The sequence below is a fragment of the Strix aluco genome, chromosome 2 (assembly GCF_031877795.1).
Source record: "Strix aluco isolate bStrAlu1 chromosome 2, bStrAlu1.hap1, whole genome shotgun sequence".
NCBI lineage: Eukaryota > Metazoa > Chordata > Aves > Strigiformes > Strigidae > Strix > Strix aluco.
Genome location: NC_133932.1, coordinates 9,047,396 through 9,066,199, shown reverse-complemented (window position 1 = coordinate 9,066,199; position 18,804 = coordinate 9,047,396). Strand labels below are relative to the sequence as shown.

The following is an 18,804-nucleotide window of genomic DNA, read 5'->3' as shown; positions in this document are numbered from 1 at the left end:
GCATTGGAATGGGCTGCCCAGGGCAGTGGTGGAGTCCCCATCCCTGGAGGTGTTTAAGAGTCGGGTTGACACAGCGCTGAGGGATATGGTATAGTTGGGAACTGTCAGTGTGAGGTTAATGGTTGGACTAGATGATCTTCAAGGTCTTTTCCAACCTAAATGATTCTGTGATTCTGTGACTGAGAGTACAAATATTCTGGTTAATACCAAGTGCAAATGTAATGGATGGTAAATGGTTGTAAATATGTTATCTTAAATTCCTGTTTTATTAAGTGATTGGGATTATGCAAAAGAACTTTATTAAAATACAGTTCATTGTGCTGGAGACTTACAATGCAATTAAAATTGGTAAGTGGCTTTTATTTGTTTAAGCATTTAGAATGATTAAAATTTGTATGCCTTTTTATATCTTGCTCATCCTGAAAGAGATGTAACTACATTCGTATAATGCTGCTCCTGAGACAGAAAGCTCGGATGGACATAGAGCAGCTCTGTATGGCACTTAGCTTTGTTGTCTGCATGACTAGTTCACAGTCCGGGTAAACTGCCAGTCAATAATTTAGTATCAGATAGTAGTCTTAAGCACTCAAAAAATAGGGAAATGAGGCTTGGCAAAAAAAAAAGGGATTTTTTTTTTAAAATCTATCTTCCCTTTTTTGTACCATTCAATGAAAGCTGATACTTTCTTGCAGCCCCATTATCACAGAAGCTGGGGATAGATGAAAATGGTAACTATTTTAAGGAGTAACTGAAATAATGATAGTCTATCAAACTGCAAAACACCATTCCCGTCCTCTACTTCCTGAGATTCCATGAGCAGCCAAAGACAACCAAATAATGAACTTTAATGTTAGAAGGTATTTTTTCTCCTCATGTTTCTTGTAAACTCCTCTGGCTTAATCACCGTTCTTGATCTCTTCTCCTGCTAAGAGTATGTTGCTGGCCTGTCTGGATGGAGCCACATTCAGCTGGTGTAGGTTGTCCCCTTGCTTGGTGTTCCTTTGCATGGACTCCTTTCCAGGACTTCTCCTCTGTATGTTCTTCCTTCCTAAGAACAGAAGTACACTGTGATACAGAGTTGCTACAGTGTTCTATATGAAGTACAAAACAAAAGCAGTAGCCCAGGAACAGATTTCTACTGATGATTCTGCAGAGCTCTTCTTAATAAGTCTGAAGAATGAACCACAGATAGGAAGGAGAAGCAAGTTTCCTTTTTATACTTTAGTAGAAGAGTGTGTGGGCATTGCCTTCCCCCTCACCGTATGGAAGCCTTTGGAGTCCTTCCTGGACCAGCTGTTACCTCTTTATTTAGAACAAAAGAATCTGACAAGAACCATTCTGAGCAGATAGATAGAAAGCCCTTTTTTTTTCATGCCCCCTACCATGAGTTAAGATACTTTCTTTTATTAGTTTCATAAGACTGCCTGCTGTTTCTTACTATATGTCCAGTTTCTCCAACTAAATAGAATGTGAAACAACATACTTTAGTATGCCCTCTAGGTGATGTGGGATGTGATGTGTGTGGGAATCACTTTTGACTTATCCAAGCAGACTTTTTCTCATGCCAAACAGTCAGAATCACACACACACAGAATCGTCTAGGTTGGAAAAGACCTTGAAGATCATCTAGTCCAATCATTAGCCTGACATTGACAGTTCTCAACTACACCATATCCCTAAGCGCTATGTCAACCCAGCTCTTAAATACCTCCAGGGATGGGGACTCCACCACCTCCCTGGGCAGCCCATTCCAAGGAAAGGAGAATGGCAGTTTACAGAGGAAAAAGGAAGGATGGGACCTTAGGTCCTTTTCTTTCTGTAGATGTATACACACAGGGTGCCTTGCAAGGCTTCTTGCAACTCTAAGTGTTCTTCCACATAGAAGGCCAGAAACAAAGTTCTGGGTGATTAGGCCATCCTAGGCTACTGGTTCCCAGAATTCTGGACTGATTGGCTGTTCTCCAAAATCTTCTCTCAGATCAACAGATTCATTACTGAAAACAGTTGTTCCTAGATTCCATCCCCACAAACCATTTTACAATATAATGCGTTTCTTGAGATTAACTGCCCACTGCTTATCATTGCCTTTTAGCTAAAAGTCACATGGGATTTAAGTTACCAGATGCTTTTGAAAATAGTACTTAGAATTCATGATGAAGACATTTTAAAAAATATTTTAAAAATGACAGTGTGGAGGAAAAAAGAGAAGAGACATGACTGCTTGATAAAGTGCTAAGCTGACTTCCAAATGAAGAAGTAAGGTCAGTTCTTTGCTTGAAAAATCACTGAAATAGAACTATTAATTTATTAATACAGAGCTTATATTTTTTTTCTTTCAAGTCCAAATACAAATGATTCCAAGTCAGTTCTGCAAATCAGGTTCCATGTCTGTTTTTCTACTCAGTCCCATAGCAGTGTCCAGTATGATGTTTGTCCTACATCACTGAAAATGTGTCATTACTGTATCAGTATACCCCAACATCTGCAATTACCCTCCATCTACCCAGCCACTGTTTCTGTAGCACAGAGGACTGACTCTTCTCCCTTTATCCAGCTTTGATGTCTGAGAGAGAGAAGATCACAGGACTGTAGGAGAAAAACATAGATGGAACCATATTTGAAAAGGGATAGAGTGGAGGGAGCTATTTCAGTCATGAGACTGGGGGCAGGTCTTTGCATCCTGTTGAGGTCCCCTTGTTGGACTTGGGCCGCTGATCTCCTTGTTGGCGGTCATAGTATATTGGATTTATGTGGCAAGGTTCTGGTAGTGGTGGGGTCTGACGGGGTGGCCTCTGTAGCAAGAGGGTGCTTTTTGGTGTTTTTCAAGTAGCTTGCTGCTTTTCCTATATCCAGTTGTTGCTCTCTACTCATATTTCATTCTTCCCTTGCCCAAATCTTTCCTCTTGTTTTGCCTTTTTTTCTTCACACAGCCCATTCCCTGGCAGTCTTCCCAATATATAACTAGCTAGTAATTGCTTCAGCTCCATCTCTTTTACCTAAAAAACCCCTTACTCAGCTGATCTCCTTATCAACAGTTCAGCAGAAAACATTTCTTAGTCACTTCATTTATTTTATTTCAGTTGATTTGATGGTCTCCTTTTCAATTTAAAAAGCCCAAAAGCCACCCTCTTCTCTCATTTCTTTCATTTTCCACTATCTCTTCCCCACCTTAACAGTTGTAGAAACTATGAAACTAGATCAACTTAGGGCCCTATTGCTTCACCATGCCTTGCTTCTAAGTCTGTCTGGCTGATCCCACCTTATTCAGAACAAAATGCAAGACACACAGTAAGAGTCACTGTGAAATAGCCTGCCACAGTGGAAAGATACTTCTATCTCTCTAAGCTAGTTACAGGCTTATTTCTGGGGGAAAAATAAAAGTGTTTCATCTAAAAGTTACTTAGATTTTTCTTTTCTAGTGTGTCTTCTACATGCTAATTATGCCATCTTTCTTGCATTATAAGAGAGTAATGTCTCAATCATATTTCTACAATATTATAGATTATTAAATCCTTTCCATCATCCTGCCCTCTGTAACTGCCAAAGTCCATCCCTCTTTCCAGTTGATTCAGTTTAGGGCTTATTCTAGCAGTGCCTCCCATTATCTAGTTAAAGTAAGTGGCATGGCCCATACCAGTTATCTTCTCTTTTAAACTCCATGATGATTCTGCTTTGCCTAGAGTCATTCTCATTTGAGGCACTCTGTAGCTCTGCACATCCAGTTTTCCCTAGGCCTCAAATTCAGCTATGTCCATTCGTCACTCCCAGTTTGATTCCAATTCCAGCTTTGAGACTCCGTTTGTTTTCAATACTCTCACATCTTGTATTCATTCTTGCTGTCCCACAGTACACCTGGTAGCAGAACTCCCATATAAGAAACAGATCACTTGTCTCAGTTGAAGAAGAGAGCAATTTTATGCTCTTCTAAATTTCTTCCTGTGTCCCAGCTCAATTCCAAATCATATCTGGGTACAAAAAGTCAGTGTCATCTGTATCACGTTCCCTAAAAACACTGCTGGAGGTACATAAAGCTCTGCTGAAGTTTCCAACTGTCCTTGGTCCCTCTCATCTTGCTGTATTTGGTTTTGCTCTCAGATTTCCTCTCTGCCCTTATTGTCCAAATGAGCTTTTCAATGCCTCTTTCTTAACTTCTCTGGTTCTTGGTCTGTCCCTTCCCCATTTTCATTTTCTTCATCCCACCCCCCCCACCCCCCCCCCCCGCCCCCCATGATTCCAGCACTTTTCTCTGCTGGTTTTGGTATTTGTAATTGTTAGAAGTCTGTCAGAAACTGCTCCTCTGGCCTCCCAGATGGAATTTGTCTCCAGTGAGCACCCAGGAAAATACAGGCAACACAGGGGCAGGTGTTTATGGGGAAACTGAGGAAAATTGGGTCAATGTCTCTGAGATGATCTGTGCCCAGCTGAACTGTTGTGGCATTCTGACAGTGTGCCAAGATATGAAAAATGACTGAGACAAGCTGAGAGAAAAGCGCTTGCGCACTCTGAACTTGGCCTTCTCCTTCCATAGTAACCTTGACATGATGGGAACTGACAGCTTGCTCTGCCCCCTGAGGTGTTAGTGCTGCAACCCTCTGTCCATGCATTGGATATTGTGAATCAATGAGAGCTAAATCTGTGTTTTCCTGGAAAGTACTCATGCCTGGGGGATGATCAAGTCGTATTATCCCAGTGACAAGGCCTGTGGCTTAACTGGTGTTGGTGTTTTCTGTGAAGTTGTTCTGCAGGCACACAGTAGAGCTGTTTCAGGAGAAGCTGCTCTTGTTCAGGCTTTCTCTGGGATGGTCCTGAAACAGTAATGTTCACTAAAGCAAAACTTGATAGTCCTAGTGATGATGGGCTTGCTTCAGCTTGGGTATTTGTATGACTGTCCCCAGTGAGCACAGTAGTCAACTGCAGAGTTGTAGGACCACAGCAAGTGTACTGCAGTATGAAAGGAATGTAAGGTTCATGAAAACTGAAAAATCTCATGGTGTGAAAAAAGGGGTCCTTCAGAAACAAATGAGAGATGGATTCTGTCTGTGTGTGGGAAGACAGCCCTAGGCTCACTGTGACTGCTGGAATAAAAGGAAGTGGCTTTTGCCTATTTAGATTGCCAGGGGATTTTTTTCTCTTTCCTCCCGACTTGACCTTTAATATACTATTTATAGAGTCACTGGACTGAGGCACTGCCAGGAAAAGCTCCATGTCATGGGAACAATTATTATTGCCATCTGTGGGCTAAAGTCCTGAGTGCAGTGAGCTAGCATATCTTAGGCAATTTTAGAAAGGTAGAAAGGTGCTTGTGGTGCAAGCAGCTGCCTGACTGGGTGCAGAGGCAGGGGTCAGGGTTTAAGTAGAAGCAGAAGGTGTGTGATAGCTACAGTCTTTGCCTGTGTAGGCCAGTTAGTGTCTACTGTAGTCAGTCCAGTCTTATTGGCCAAAATTGCAAATGTAAAATATAAATAACTATGAATTTTAGGTCATAGTTTGTCTTTTTTTTTTTTTTTTCCAACTGTCTTCATTAGGAGGGTGGGGGAGATGCAAATCATACTTAATTGCTGAAAATCAGCTTTGCTTGTGGGATGCTGTATGATTTCATTTTACCATTTTTCTTCTGGAAGTAGAAATAGCCAGGGGCAGAATGAGCATTTCAAAGCATGAGCCTTTCTCTGTATCTGCCATCCCTTCTAGAAATACCAATGTGAGATTATAGGTTTATGTAGTCATTAATTTTTTTCACTAGACAATACAAAAATAATCACTGTGGAGAGATATTTCCTCCTAAGTTGCTCTGAATTCCACTCCATGGTTTTTCGGCTGCCATTACTGTAGTATGAGTTGAACTGGGCAGGTGAGCCTCTTCCTTATTGCTTTTCTTTACACTTTGTCTCCTTTAAACTCCTTAGGTTCCTCCCTCAGGGGACCTGCTGATCCTATTCTGATTTCACTTCTGAACATCTGAAATGAGATGTAGCCTAGTATCAAGAACTTTCCATTCATTGTTCCCTATCCACTCACAATCGCGTATGTAGTGAAAGATCTGGCAGTGGGGCAGCCAAGACCACAGGGATCTATCCACACATTTTAATTTCCATATGTTTAAGGGAAATCACAGAATAGCTGAACTTGGAAGAGATTTCTGGAGGACATCTTCTCAAAGCTGCCCTGCTCAAGCAGGGTCACCGTGAGCAGGTTGCCCACAACCACGTCCAGAACACTTTTGAATTTCTCCAAGGAGGGAGATTTCCCAACCCCTCTGGGTAGCCTGTTCCAGTGCTTGGTCAGCCTCAAGGTAGAAAGTGTTTCCTTGTGTTCAGGGGAACCTCCTGCATTTCAGTTTGTGCCTGCAACCTCAGGGCCTGTCAGTGGGCACCACTGAAAAGAGCCTGTCTCTGCCCTCTTTGCATACTCCCTTCAAGTATTTGTGCACATTGATGAGATTCCTGCAAGCCTTCTCTTCTCCAGGCTGAACAGTGCCAGGTCTCCCAGCCTCTCCTCCTGTGACAGATGCTCCAGTCCCTTAATCATCTTTGTGGCCCTTTGCTGGATTCTGTTCAGTATGTCCACGTCTGTCTTGTACTGGGGAGCCCAGAACTGGACACAGGATTCCAGGTGTGGCCTCACCAGAGCTGAGTAGAGGGGAGGGATCACCTCCCTCCACCTGCTAGCAACATTCCTCCTAATGCAGCCCAGGATAGCATTAGGCTTTTTTGCAAGAAGCTGTCTCCTGTTCAACTTGGTGTCCACCAGGTTTCCCAGGATGCTTTCTGCAAAGCTGCTTTCCAGGTGGTCAGCCCCCAGCATGTACTGCTTCATGGGATTATTCCTCCCGAGGTGCAGGACTCTGCACTTCCCCTTGCTGAACTTCATGAAGGTCCTGTCAGCCCATTTCTCCAGCCTATTGAGGTCCCTCTGGATGGCAGCACAACCCGCTGCCTCTCCTCCCAGTTTTATATCATCAGCAAACTTGCTGAGGGTACACCCTGCTGAGGGTACAGTAATGACATCCATGTCATTAGTGAAGATGTTGAACAGCATTGGACCTAGTATTGAGCCCTGGGGTACACTGCTAGGTGCTGGCCTCCATCTAGGCTTCATTCCACTGGTCACCACCCTCTGGGCTCAGTTGTTCAGGCAGTTTCCAGTTAACCTCACTCTCTGTTCATCTGGCCCATACTTCATCAGATTGTCTGTGAGCATATTATGGGAGACAGTGCTTCAAGCCCATTCTGTGTTCTCCATGAGGATATTATGGGAGACAGTGTTGAAACCCTTACTGAAGGCAAGGTCGTCGATATCCACTGCTCTCCCCTCATCTACCAAGACAGTAATTTCATCATAGAAGGCTGGTCAAGCCTGAGTTCCCCTTTGAGAATCCATGCTGGTCACTCACAGTTACCTTCTTGTCCTTCATGTGCCTGGAAAGCGTTTCCAGGATTAGTTCTTCCATCATATTCCCAGGGATCAAGGTGAGGCTGAGCTGCCTCCATTTCCCTGGGTCCTCCTTGCTCTTCTTGAAGATAGGAGTGATATTGGCTTTCCTCTAGTCCTTAGGCACCTCTCACAGTCACCACGATCATTCAAAGAAAGATTATCAAGAGTGGCTTCAAACTTACATCAGCCAGCACCCTCATGGGTGCATCCCATCAGGGCTGATGGAATTATGTAGGTCCAGTCTGCCTAAATATTCTCTCACCTGCTCTTCTAGGTCGATCTTCCTTGCTCCAGACTTCCCTTTGGTCTCTGGGACTTAAAGGCCAGTCTTACTAGTAAAGACTAATGTGAAGAAGGTGTCCTGTGTCACCAGGTCCCCTGTGCCACCCAGCAGTGGGCCCTGAGAATGGCACTTGCCTGTGCTCTGCATAAGTGGGGATGGCCATGTACTGTTATACTAGTCTGCAGTTCCTTCACATTCCTTCCTTACCTAGTCTGTTGATTTAAGTAGATTCTTAGGCTTGCAGGTACGTGTTGCTGGTCTGAGCAGATACTACAGTCAAGGACATTAGCAGGTTCCTTCTTAAATGTGGGTAGGCTTTTTCTTTTTTTTTGGTCTGTGCTTGTATTGGAAGTTTTTCTTAGAAGCCTGCTGCTTTAGTCGGTGGAAGCATTCTTATTTAAATCTGTAATTTATTGTAAAGTCACCTGTTTTCATGGTGACATTGCTCTTCAGCATAAATAAACAATTCTTCATTCACTGACTTTTATAGTTCTGGGATTACATTCAAGAATCGATGCTCCCTCAGTGAGTAAGAGAGAGACTAGATAGCAAGGAAACACCTAAGTGTGGCAGCACAAAAAGCATAGCCCACTGACAGTGCTAGGGGAGACAGCGGTAACCTGCCTTGTATGCAGTGCCTTGTACACATTATATGGCTATATAATAGCAAGCATGGTGCATGGATGAAGAAATAGATTTTGTGAGACAAATATTAAAGAACAGCTGTAAGTATTTGATCTCTAGTATTCATTACGAGTACCTTTTCCAAAGTGTTGTCTCTATAGTATTGTACTGTATCTGTGGTATGAGTAGATAGTATTGTTATCCATTAGCAGACAGCATGTCCCTATACACAGGTTTGTATTCTTGCTGTGTTGGTTGGTTGGTTTTTGTAAGCAGCTGTTGAATGCTTCTGGTCACTTGGAGCGACTGTCCATAGCATTAATAAAATCTTGCATGGCCTTTTAAGCAATGGACTTGTCTGCCTTGTATAAACTGGCTCTCTTTAGTGAGGTGGTAGTGCTGCTGGCGTGTTCATTCCATTACGTAGAATCTACAACACTGTACTTTTGCTTAATACCTTTGTCTAATTCATCAACAGCGTACCATCCCTGCAGACCCAGTCTCAACAGCAAGTTGCCAGTAGGCTTCAAAGCACCATGTAAAAATGAATGTTTGTTTATTTTTTACACAACCGTGCTTATTTTAAAATAAATTTTATTTACTAAATAGCAGACAAATTGTTCATTCACAGCTTTGTCTAGCTTTCCACATGATTTGCAACTGGGCTAGAGATTACCTTAATTCTCTTAGCAGTACCCTTGTAGGTAAATATGTTTTTGCACTTCAGGGGTAAAGTCTGTATCCTCTATAGATTTCCTTTTAGCATCACATAGCATTATCATTACCTGTTCTTTTTCACTATTGTGACTAGCAGCAAGGTCATTGTCCCACCTGATGTCAGGCTCTAGTACTGAATGAAGAAAAAGAACCATTGTCCAGGGTCTACCTTGACAAATGGAATGAATGTATCATTAGCCTTGACAAAAGTTTTAGGTCTGAAGCAAGAAAAAACAGATGAGATAAAATGACTTGTAAGAAAATAAAGACGTTCACATTCAGTTCAGCATTCTCGAATTTGAAATAAGTAAAGGAATATTCCTGAAAGTAGTACATTTTGGTTGAATGACTATGCAGTGAATTGGATGATAACTTCCCATTCATAATACTCTCAGTACAGGTGTATTTGCCAAGAAATGTGTCCTGGTTTAGCCAGGATAGGGTTAAGTTTCCCCAGCAGTGGAGGGGAAGCTCTAGCCAGGTTATTCATATATCATGCTGACGTCACATCCTGGCGCGAGCGTGGGAAGAATCGGTGATCGCGTGGGTTGGCGCAGTCGGTTCTCTCTTTGCTGTATCGGTATATATTTTGCTCTGTTCATTGTTATCACTGTTATTCTTATTGTTTGTTGTGTTGCTGCTGCTCCGTTGTATTAAACCTCTCCTTATCTCAGTCTCGGGGCTTTGTATTTCACTCCCTTTGTGGGGGAGGGGCAGCGGCCGCGTGGTCTCAGACCCTGGCAGGGATTAAACCACCACAAAATGTGAAAATGATATTCTACATCTGTGGCTGTTAGCAGAGCCTTAGACTGAATGAGGGGGATAGAATTCATTATTCATTAAGTGGACAAAATCTTACTTACTTTTTTGTCCATAGGAAGATAGGGACAGATCTTTCCATATGAGAATAATTTGATTTTTCTGCTGAATAAAGGCCTGAAGGCAAAGACAGTTGCTCTTTTCTTACCATCATCCATCATATGCAAAATTACAATCTCTTCTTCCCTCTTCCTTTCCATATGGCAGTGTATCACACACTGAATATTGTCATTTTCTGAGTGCTGGGAAGAATCGGTGTTCTCCTATCTAATAGCTATCATTCGGAGTTATTGAAGTCCCTTTTATGGTCTGACCTGTTCCAGGACTTACCACTCTTATCACAGTGCATGTGGAGATTACTCTGCAGCCGAGAAGACTTCTGACAGAGAAGATGAAGTAATATAACAGGCGTAAAGCTGATGGGACTCCACAGATGTTATTGGCTGTTATGTCTGGACTGCGACTGTAACCTTTTCAGCTTTGTTAAGGTTTGCATACCTGCAGTCACACAGTATACATCAAAAATTCTACAATGGGCTTTTGAAAACCCAAAGCAAAGGCAATTGAACACATATGAGAAGAAGGTTAGATAAGCGAGCTATTCTGGTTTTGTGGAGTTGTTTGTTTGTGAAGAAAGATGCATCAGTGGCCACTCAGCACCTGTGTGGGTTAGAAACATTTCCAAATAATTGTCATTGGAGGTGGAAGCCTGTAAGTACAGTAAGTAATAACCAGATAGGCTAATTCTGTAGCTTCTGGTGTGGTGTTACATTTTGGAACATTCATTAGGTACCCTGATTTCATATTAACACCTGTATACAGTATTCTTCTCTTATACATTTTTCTTTCTTTTATATAACTTTTTGCTATCCACAGTCCTTTGAAATGTTCTGATTATGGTAATCACTAGGACAGTTCTTCTCGAGTGTGTTCCTTGTATATTTTGATATCAAATGCTCATCTGGGGCCTATCTTAAAGTTTCCCATTCCCTGTAAGTTATCTTCATTGTGAACTTAACTAACCAAACATCAGTCCATAAATGAATTTTCACCTGAGTTTGTTAGTCCATAAAATCTAAAAGAGCTGTATCTATTTATATAGAAAATCAGCTTTAGAAAACTTACATAAAACTTACATAAAAATTGTAAAAGCTTTGTCCTAGCACTTCAATGTAAGATCCAAGCACGTTCTGTTAGGTAATTCAGCATAGCATCTTTGCCAAACCTAGAGTGTGCCATACTCCCATATTGTTAATAAGTTATTATTTTTTCTTTTTCTTTCCCTGTAGGATGGATTTCCATCCTTGTTTCAGCTTTTTGCATAGGCATGTTCGTATGCATATGTAGATTATATGTGACTAAATTAAGAGGCTTTCATCCATTATTGGGAAGTTTCCAGACTTACAGGAAAACAATAGGACTGCCAATCTGAGTGCCTGCTCCTAATTTTGATGCAAAATCAGCCATGGTAGCTTATATTACTTTAAGCAATTAAACTGTTGAAGGCATCATAAAAAATCTATTTTTGTAGCTGTGTTGGGTGGGGAGAAGGAGGTGTGGATAATATCTGTAACTGATACGGCTATTTCCAGACAGGTCACATGACTGCACTTTGGTTTCTCCAACATGAAAGCTCTTTGAGTGAGTAATGAGAAGACAACTATTTCAGATGGCCAAGCTGTCTCTGGACTGCTTCTCTTTCATCTGCCAGGGAATCAATTTAAGCAGCTATTGTATAGAATAAAATAAACTGTTTTGAAATTGCAACTTTAAGAATACATGCTCAATAAAGCAACAAAACCAGTAGTAGCTACTCTATGTAATAACTTCTCCCTACAGCAGCAGCATGAGTTAAATGTAATTAAGATTGCATTGTTTCTGGAATCGGAATTAAGGAGTTTCCTGCTTTTGCCTCTCTCATTTTCTTCCTCCTAGCCTGTCCCCTTGGATTCTTTAAAGTATCTGTGGGAGATGACCCTTGCCATCTATGCCCTGCCCACAGTCACGCTCCACTACCAGGTTCCAGCGAATGTGTGTGTCAGAACCACTACTATCGATCTGCTTCAGACAATTCTGATGCTCCCTGCACTGGTAAGTATTTGGATGGAGCATTTGAAAGCAAAAGGGGCAGTTTATAGGAGAGAATGTGCCTGAATGATTCAGGGGAGTTGCAATTCATGTCTCCTCATGACCTCTGAAATAACCCAAAACTTCCCTTTGCTCCTCCAGTTGACTACAGGGTATATCCACTCAGTGAATGTGTTCCCACATGCTTTTTACAATGTTGATACATTGGTGAAACTGTGTTTTGAAAATACTGGGGTGTTGCAATACTAGATGCTTATTTTTACCTGTCTCAGCTTTTCACTTTCTAGCTCCAGTGTATTAAAATTTCAAAGGCTTGGAATTTTCCTTAACACTCTCTGTTCTTTTAGGGAAAAGTAAAAGTCACATCCTTGAAACAAAGACCCTTCTTGTTAATTTTGTTTCTCTAAAATATGATAATACAGTTGCTCCTTCAGGTATGTAAGTGTGTGTTTGATGTAGCAAAGAATATGGTTTTCTTAGCCTTGTTCAGAGAAGCAACCCGAGAAGAGTAAGAATGAGAAGAAAAAACAACTTGTTCTGTTCTTTTCCCCCAGCTTTGTCTTCTTCCCTCCCTCACCTCCCTCCCATTCTTTCACGGGATTTTGATCTTTCATTCTGTCTTCTAGGCATCCCCTCTGCTCCCCGTGACCTTAGCTATGAAATTGTTGGCTCCAATGTGCTCCTGACCTGGCGCCTTCCCAAGGACCTGGGTGGCCGCAAGGATGTTTTCTTCAATGTCATCTGCAAAGTATGCCCGGCAGGGTCCTCAGGGCTGTGTGTGCGCTGTGGGGACAGCGTACAATTTGAACCACGCCAAGTGGGCCTGACAGAAAGCCGCGTGCAAGTCTCCAACCTCTTGGCCCGTGTGCAGTACACCTTTGAGATCCAGGCTGTCAACTTGGTGACTGAATTGAGTTCGGAAGCACCCCACTATGCCACCATCAATGTTAGCACCAGCCAGTCAGGTGAGGAGACCCCTGCATCTGAGTCCCAACATTTCCACTTGTGTCTCTCATTTGATTTGCTTTTATCTTTTGAATTCTGGAACTTTCCCTTCTTACTTGTATGTTTTGGCCTTTTTTATCTTGCCCCACTAGTTCCATGATTTCACTTCTGCCCTTCTCATTCCTGATTTCTCTGAATGGGCTTTCCTTTCTTTCCTCTTGGCAGAAAAACTGAGTTTAGCAGCTGATGTGGTTGCATGTGGAGAAGACTTGTTGGGGCAGAAGCTGCTGGAGAAGGTGGCAATGGGAGATGTAGTTCTGTGGGTCAGATAAAGCATGTTGCTTCATTGTGCAAGACAGGGGACACTATCAGGGTTTCACAGGGATTTTGTGAGCATCAGCTTGCCACAGCAGCTCTTAGGGAGCATTTCTTCATTTCCTCTTCACCTTCTCTATCTCCTACTCTTCTCCATTTCATCTTCTTATACTTCAGTTGGTCTTTCTAGCATTTTTCATCTGTTCACTTTTCTTTTTTGTCTTTTGGTGTTTTAAGATACCCTGTTTTTCCATCCTTTCTTGTTCCTATACACCACTTTCCATTCTCCTCATTTCAGTTCATACTTAAGTGCACTTTAACAAGTGGTATTGAACGTTTCATCAAATCTGTCCACCTTTGACTTGCTGCGTATCAAAGTAAGGAATTGGAAAACAGAGAGACAGAGTTAGGCACTGCCTAAAGTTGAAGATACAGTTAAAGATACAGAGAGGCACTGTATGACAAGAAAGAATGTATACAATGATATTTACTCATCACCTAAATATACGTGACCCTGGGATGACGTGCAGGGTCTGTGGGTCATAAAAGGATATGAAAACTAGTTTTTACAATTCGTGGAGAGGTGTTAAATGGAATTTTGACAAAGGATCCAGAAGCAGAATCACCATTCGTATTGTACTGAAATTGCTCTGGGTTCTTCTGCATGCCATATATTTTCTTCTACCTTGTTCCTGCCTTTTCAACCTTGTTGTTCTGATAAGTGGTCTTGGAATATTATTCTCCTGTTAATAGGATACAAATATTTTTTATTTTTTGTCTTTTACATGGTAGAAATATTGTACAGTTGTATCAAAGGTGTTGTGATGCTTGTAAACAGGAACTAAACCGCAGGGATGACTAAACAAAAATACTAATGGCTTGTGTGGGCAGTCAAAAGAAGGGGAGAGATTAGAGAGTTGAGGAGTAGGTCAGACTGATGGATAGCATACACGAGGCTTATATATATGGAGGAAAATGGAGAACAGCATCAAGCAAATTCTGATTTTCTGCAAATATCATACACAAGGTAGAGAGTGCCACATGCATACAGGCGTACAGTTCTGCTAAATGTCAACAGAAAGAGGCTGCGCATATGTTCTTTACAAGCATGTATAAGCTAGTATGAAGAGGAATTATACAGAGCTTGGTTAAGAGGATATAATGAGGAGTAGTGTGAGGAGGAGGAGAAAGAGGGGGAACAATTTGAACTGAGTGACAGAAGATGTCTGTAAACATTTAGAGATGTGTAAATGTTAATCTCAAACAAATCTCTGATGAGATTCCACAGTGTAGTTGTGGAAACTGCTGCAAAACCAGGCTTCAGTAAAGCTCAATAGAAATTCTGCAAAATGTGGCGTTATAATCTTGGCTAAATCACATCTTGTCATTTCTGCTTCTGTACTATGGAAAGAAAGGGAATAAATATACACCCCAAGTAATTTCCTGCTGTTAGCAGATGCCAGACGTTTGACGACGTCTGTATCTTCCTTTTGAAATGTTACCTGACAGACATTGAGTAGAAGAGCATGTATAGGATACCCAGTCCCCTTAAAAGGCTGGCTGCAAGTGGGTGATCAGCTTTTGTTTACATTAAAAGATATGGTTGAGTAATTTGTATGGTAATTCCAGGCAGTTCTTTGGCTTCTGCTGAAGTCAGGTGGGTGTTCTATTAACATCCTAAAGAATTCTCTTTCTTCGTGCTTCTCATCTCAGCCTTCTTCATCTATATCTGAGGTACTTTAACCGAGTAGTTGCTTCCCTCTGCTGCCTGGGATCACCAAATCTACCCTCTTCTTTTGCTTCTATGTGACTTTTCTGACCACACGTATTCCTCCAGGTGTCTCTGGGTGTGTTGGTTGTGCACTGAAGCAGTTTAAAGGGAGACCAACTTTCTTAACAACAATGTGTACTGAACGGCTTCTTTTTGTGGTTTTTTTCTTTCTTGCTCTTCCTCAAGATCGTTAGGAGTGAGCTTGAGATGAGCTGCCCTTGATTCATAGTGACAGCTCGTACTAACAAGGCTCTGCTTCCTCCGTCATGTGGCCTGTCTCATCCATACCCTGTCTCTTCAGTCCCTTCAGCAGCTTTTCACTTTAGCATGGCTTATTGTTATTGTTGTGTTATTATAACAATTATTATTATTACTATTCATATTATAACAGCAGAGATGGACATTTCAGGATCTTATGTTCTGAAAGAGACAAGGAGGGGACAGGAAGGTGTGAAGGGTATAAGAAAAGTAAACTGGAGAAAGATAAGCTTTCAGAATAAATGGCTGTAGCAAAAACTTCTCTCCGTTGAATTAAAGGTAACCAAAGAAAGACCTGGCAGTTTCTGAGTATTCTGCTTACTCATACATCAGTTGGAGTTCTCGCACTTCTTCCAGTTGCTGATCCAAAAAATCCTTCTCCTTATCCCCTGCTCCTTTGTTAAGAGGTATTTTAGGCAATATTCTGTGCTGGAACAGTTCCACTTTCCTTTTTCTTTTCCCCTGCTACCTATTCGTTCTTCATCTTTGTTTCCAAAACACTGTTAATCTAAGTTTGCTTACCCCTAACAGTCTGCTAGCCCTGATTCAAAGTATAATAGGATCCTTTGGTTACACAGTCACATTTTTCCATGGTAGCTTTATTATGATTTTCCTACTCTTCAGTGACTGTGTGTCTGAAGACAGAATAAGAAGGTCTGGAACAGGAAAACTCCCTTTAATACAGTAAGACTTAACCTTCTATAGCAAAAAGCATCTGAAACCTGTTTGTGTAGTAATAATAAAACCTGTTTGGATGGTAATAGTACAACATGCAAATATGATATGCAAATTACCAGAAGGAAAAAACTGTCCAGAGATAAGACAAGAGAGAAGGGAATTGGGTTCAGCTCAGGTTTGAAGTGCTGAGGGTGTATACATAAAGAGGTGAGAGGATATATAGAAAGATGTTGGGAGGCTGTTCCAGATAGCATGAACTGCATAAGGAAAGGCTATTATGAAATTGTAGTGGTGTTATGCTTCTTCACAGAGGGGAACCTGTCACAAAGAAAGCAAAGGACTAAAAATCCAATCCAAAAAAATTAAAGTGACGAAAATTTTAATGATTATTTTAACATTTTCAAGTGTACTTATCAGGGTAAACAAATACCTCTTCTCATGTCTCAGGACAGAAGTCAGGTTGTCATTTAAAGGACTGTGAAAAAAACCTTCTCTGTGCACAGCTGTAAGTACCTGTCCTTTTTTCTTTCCTACGCCTTCCACTGAAGCATGTAGTAATGTCTGTTGCCAGAGACATACTACTAAACTTATTCATCCAGGCAGTTGTTACATTCCTAGAGAGAAGAGGAAGAGATAAAGACAGCAGAGGCTCAAATGTTGGAGCAAATCTATGCAGACTTTTAAAAGCAAAGAGATATTTTTTAACAATCCAGACATTATGAGAGTTAATGGAGATATATGAGGTTATGTGACCTTGTACCTGTGAAAACATATGTAGCAGCCTTCTACCTCAGTTCGATTCAGAGCAGTGGGACCTAGCAATACCAAAAATCGGTAGAACTGCAGAAATGAAAGCTAGACAGTCTGGAGGCTTGTGTAAGAGGCTGAATGGGGACAAGGACAGTTATGGGTAGTGCCAGGAAATTTAAGAGGACCTGACAGAAGGTTTTCGGGTGAAATGGTGTGAGAAGAGGAAAAGATTAAATGCCAAGTATGATTATAAGATTATGAAGGGAAATGGATGAGTTGCTTGAACATGTTTGCTTTTCCAAAGAGAGACAAAAGAGTCCAGTAGACTTAGTTGGCAAGAGGAAGAACACAGGCAAGGCATTTTTTTGATCAAAACAGGAAAGGAATAAAGAGAGAGGCTAAAACCAGAAGATAAAGCAAGTAGAGTGTGAGCTCTGTGTTTATTGTCCTCTGAACGAATTACATTCATTTTCAAAGTAACAAACTGTTTATTTATGATCTAAGTGCCAACTCTGAGCACTTGCCAGAGGTCCCCAAGAATGTAAGTGGATTGTTTTCTTCTTACCTAGGAACAACAAAAATACTGTTAAGGTTTAATTTTACCCTTAGTGACATTGATCAACTTTGCCATCTTCAGCAGATTTGCCCAGTTGTGACTGGCACTTAATAAAAATTTCACAGAATCACAGAATCATCTCGGTTGGAAAAGACCTTGAAGCTCATCTAGTCCAACCACACACTGACCGTTCTCAACTCCACCAGATTCCTCAGCGCTGGCTCAACCCGACTTTTAAACCCCTCCAGGGATGGGGACTCCACCACTGCCCTGGACAGCTCATTCCAATGCCTAAATTACTATGTTCACTCCACAAAAAGAAACTATTTCAGTTTCTCTCTTGACTATGCCCTATCTCTGCATGAGCAGAGAATGAGTGTGCTTGTTTTCAGGTTCCAGCAACTGTTTAAATGAAGACAAACTTTTTCAGCAAGTAGAAACAGGAGGTGCATAGTAAAACATGGTACCTTGTGGCATAAAGGATTTTTTCCTGTTTATTAGGCATGAGTGGAATCCACCCATAAAAAGTAGTAATAATAGAGGTAAGGGAAGTGAAAATAACTAATTTGCCTTTCTAAAGTACTTTTTATCCACAGGAAGTAAAGTACAAGGTTATGACAGAAGACAACCCAAGATACTTTTAAAGGATTTTCAGGTATTTATAGAAAGGGTCAGAACTAAATTGAAGTCTCTGGAAAAGACATAGGACATTTTCAAAATAAAGATATTAAACACATAAAGAAGGGAATTTCCATGCTGTATTCAGACTGATCATCCTTGAAGATGATATGTGGGAAGTTGCGTGGAACAAAGCTAAGGTCTTCATGGCTAAGAATATGATGATAATAGGATACTTGAAGAGATAATGAAGGAGAAACAAAAATGTGAGAGTGGTAGATTTGGGGCTATTATTAGAGAATATAGAGGCATATTAGAGGATATTGGAGGCATAGCTAAGCTTGATCAAACGGTGTGAAATATAATGAGAGAGTCACTGGATGCTTTCAGAAGCTTATGAGGTGAGATGGAAGGGGAAGAAACCCCATAAATAACTAGAAGGAACACAGAGGCCCTAGGAGGGTTTAGTTTGAATTCCAATTAAGACAGGACCTGTGAGCCAGTTGTCTGAACTGGTGTTGTAGTCCGTGGATATCTGGTCACTACTGCGAGTGATTCAGCTGTCTGGTCAGATTCAGAAATGGCTAAGCTTGGAAGAGATTTCTGGAGGACATCTTCTCAAAGCTGCCCTGCTCAAGCAGGGTCACCGTGAGCAGGTTGCCCACAACCACGTCCAGAACACTTTTGAATTTCTCCAAGGAGGGAGATTTCCCAACCCCTCTGGGTAGCCTGTTCCAGTGCTTGGTCAGCCTCAAGGTAGAAAGTGTTTCCTTGTGTTCAGGGGAACCTCCTGCATTTCAGTTTGTGCCTGCAACCTCAGGGCCTGTCAGTGGGCACCACTGAAAAGAGCCTGTCTCTGCCCTCTTTGCATACTCCCTTCAAGTATTTGTGCACATTGATGAGATTCCTGCAAGCCTTCTCTTCTCCAGGCTGAACAGTGCCAGGTCT

At 41.5% G+C, this 18,804-nt stretch overlaps 1 protein-coding gene across 2 annotated transcripts in view; it reads left to right on the top strand.

Annotated features, from left to right (window-relative positions):
- LOC141917668 (ephrin type-B receptor 5) overlaps positions 1-18,804 on the top strand; it is an 84,867-nt gene that overhangs the window by 35,003 nt on the left and 31,060 nt on the right. For both annotated transcript variants that reach the window (XM_074811058.1, XM_074811049.1), the window contains 2 exons: positions 11,813-11,968; positions 12,592-12,930. In XM_074811058.1, the coding sequence (XP_074667159.1) occupies positions 11,813-11,968; positions 12,592-12,930 (495 nt within the window). The remainder of the gene's footprint in view (positions 1-11,812; positions 11,969-12,591; positions 12,931-18,804) is intronic.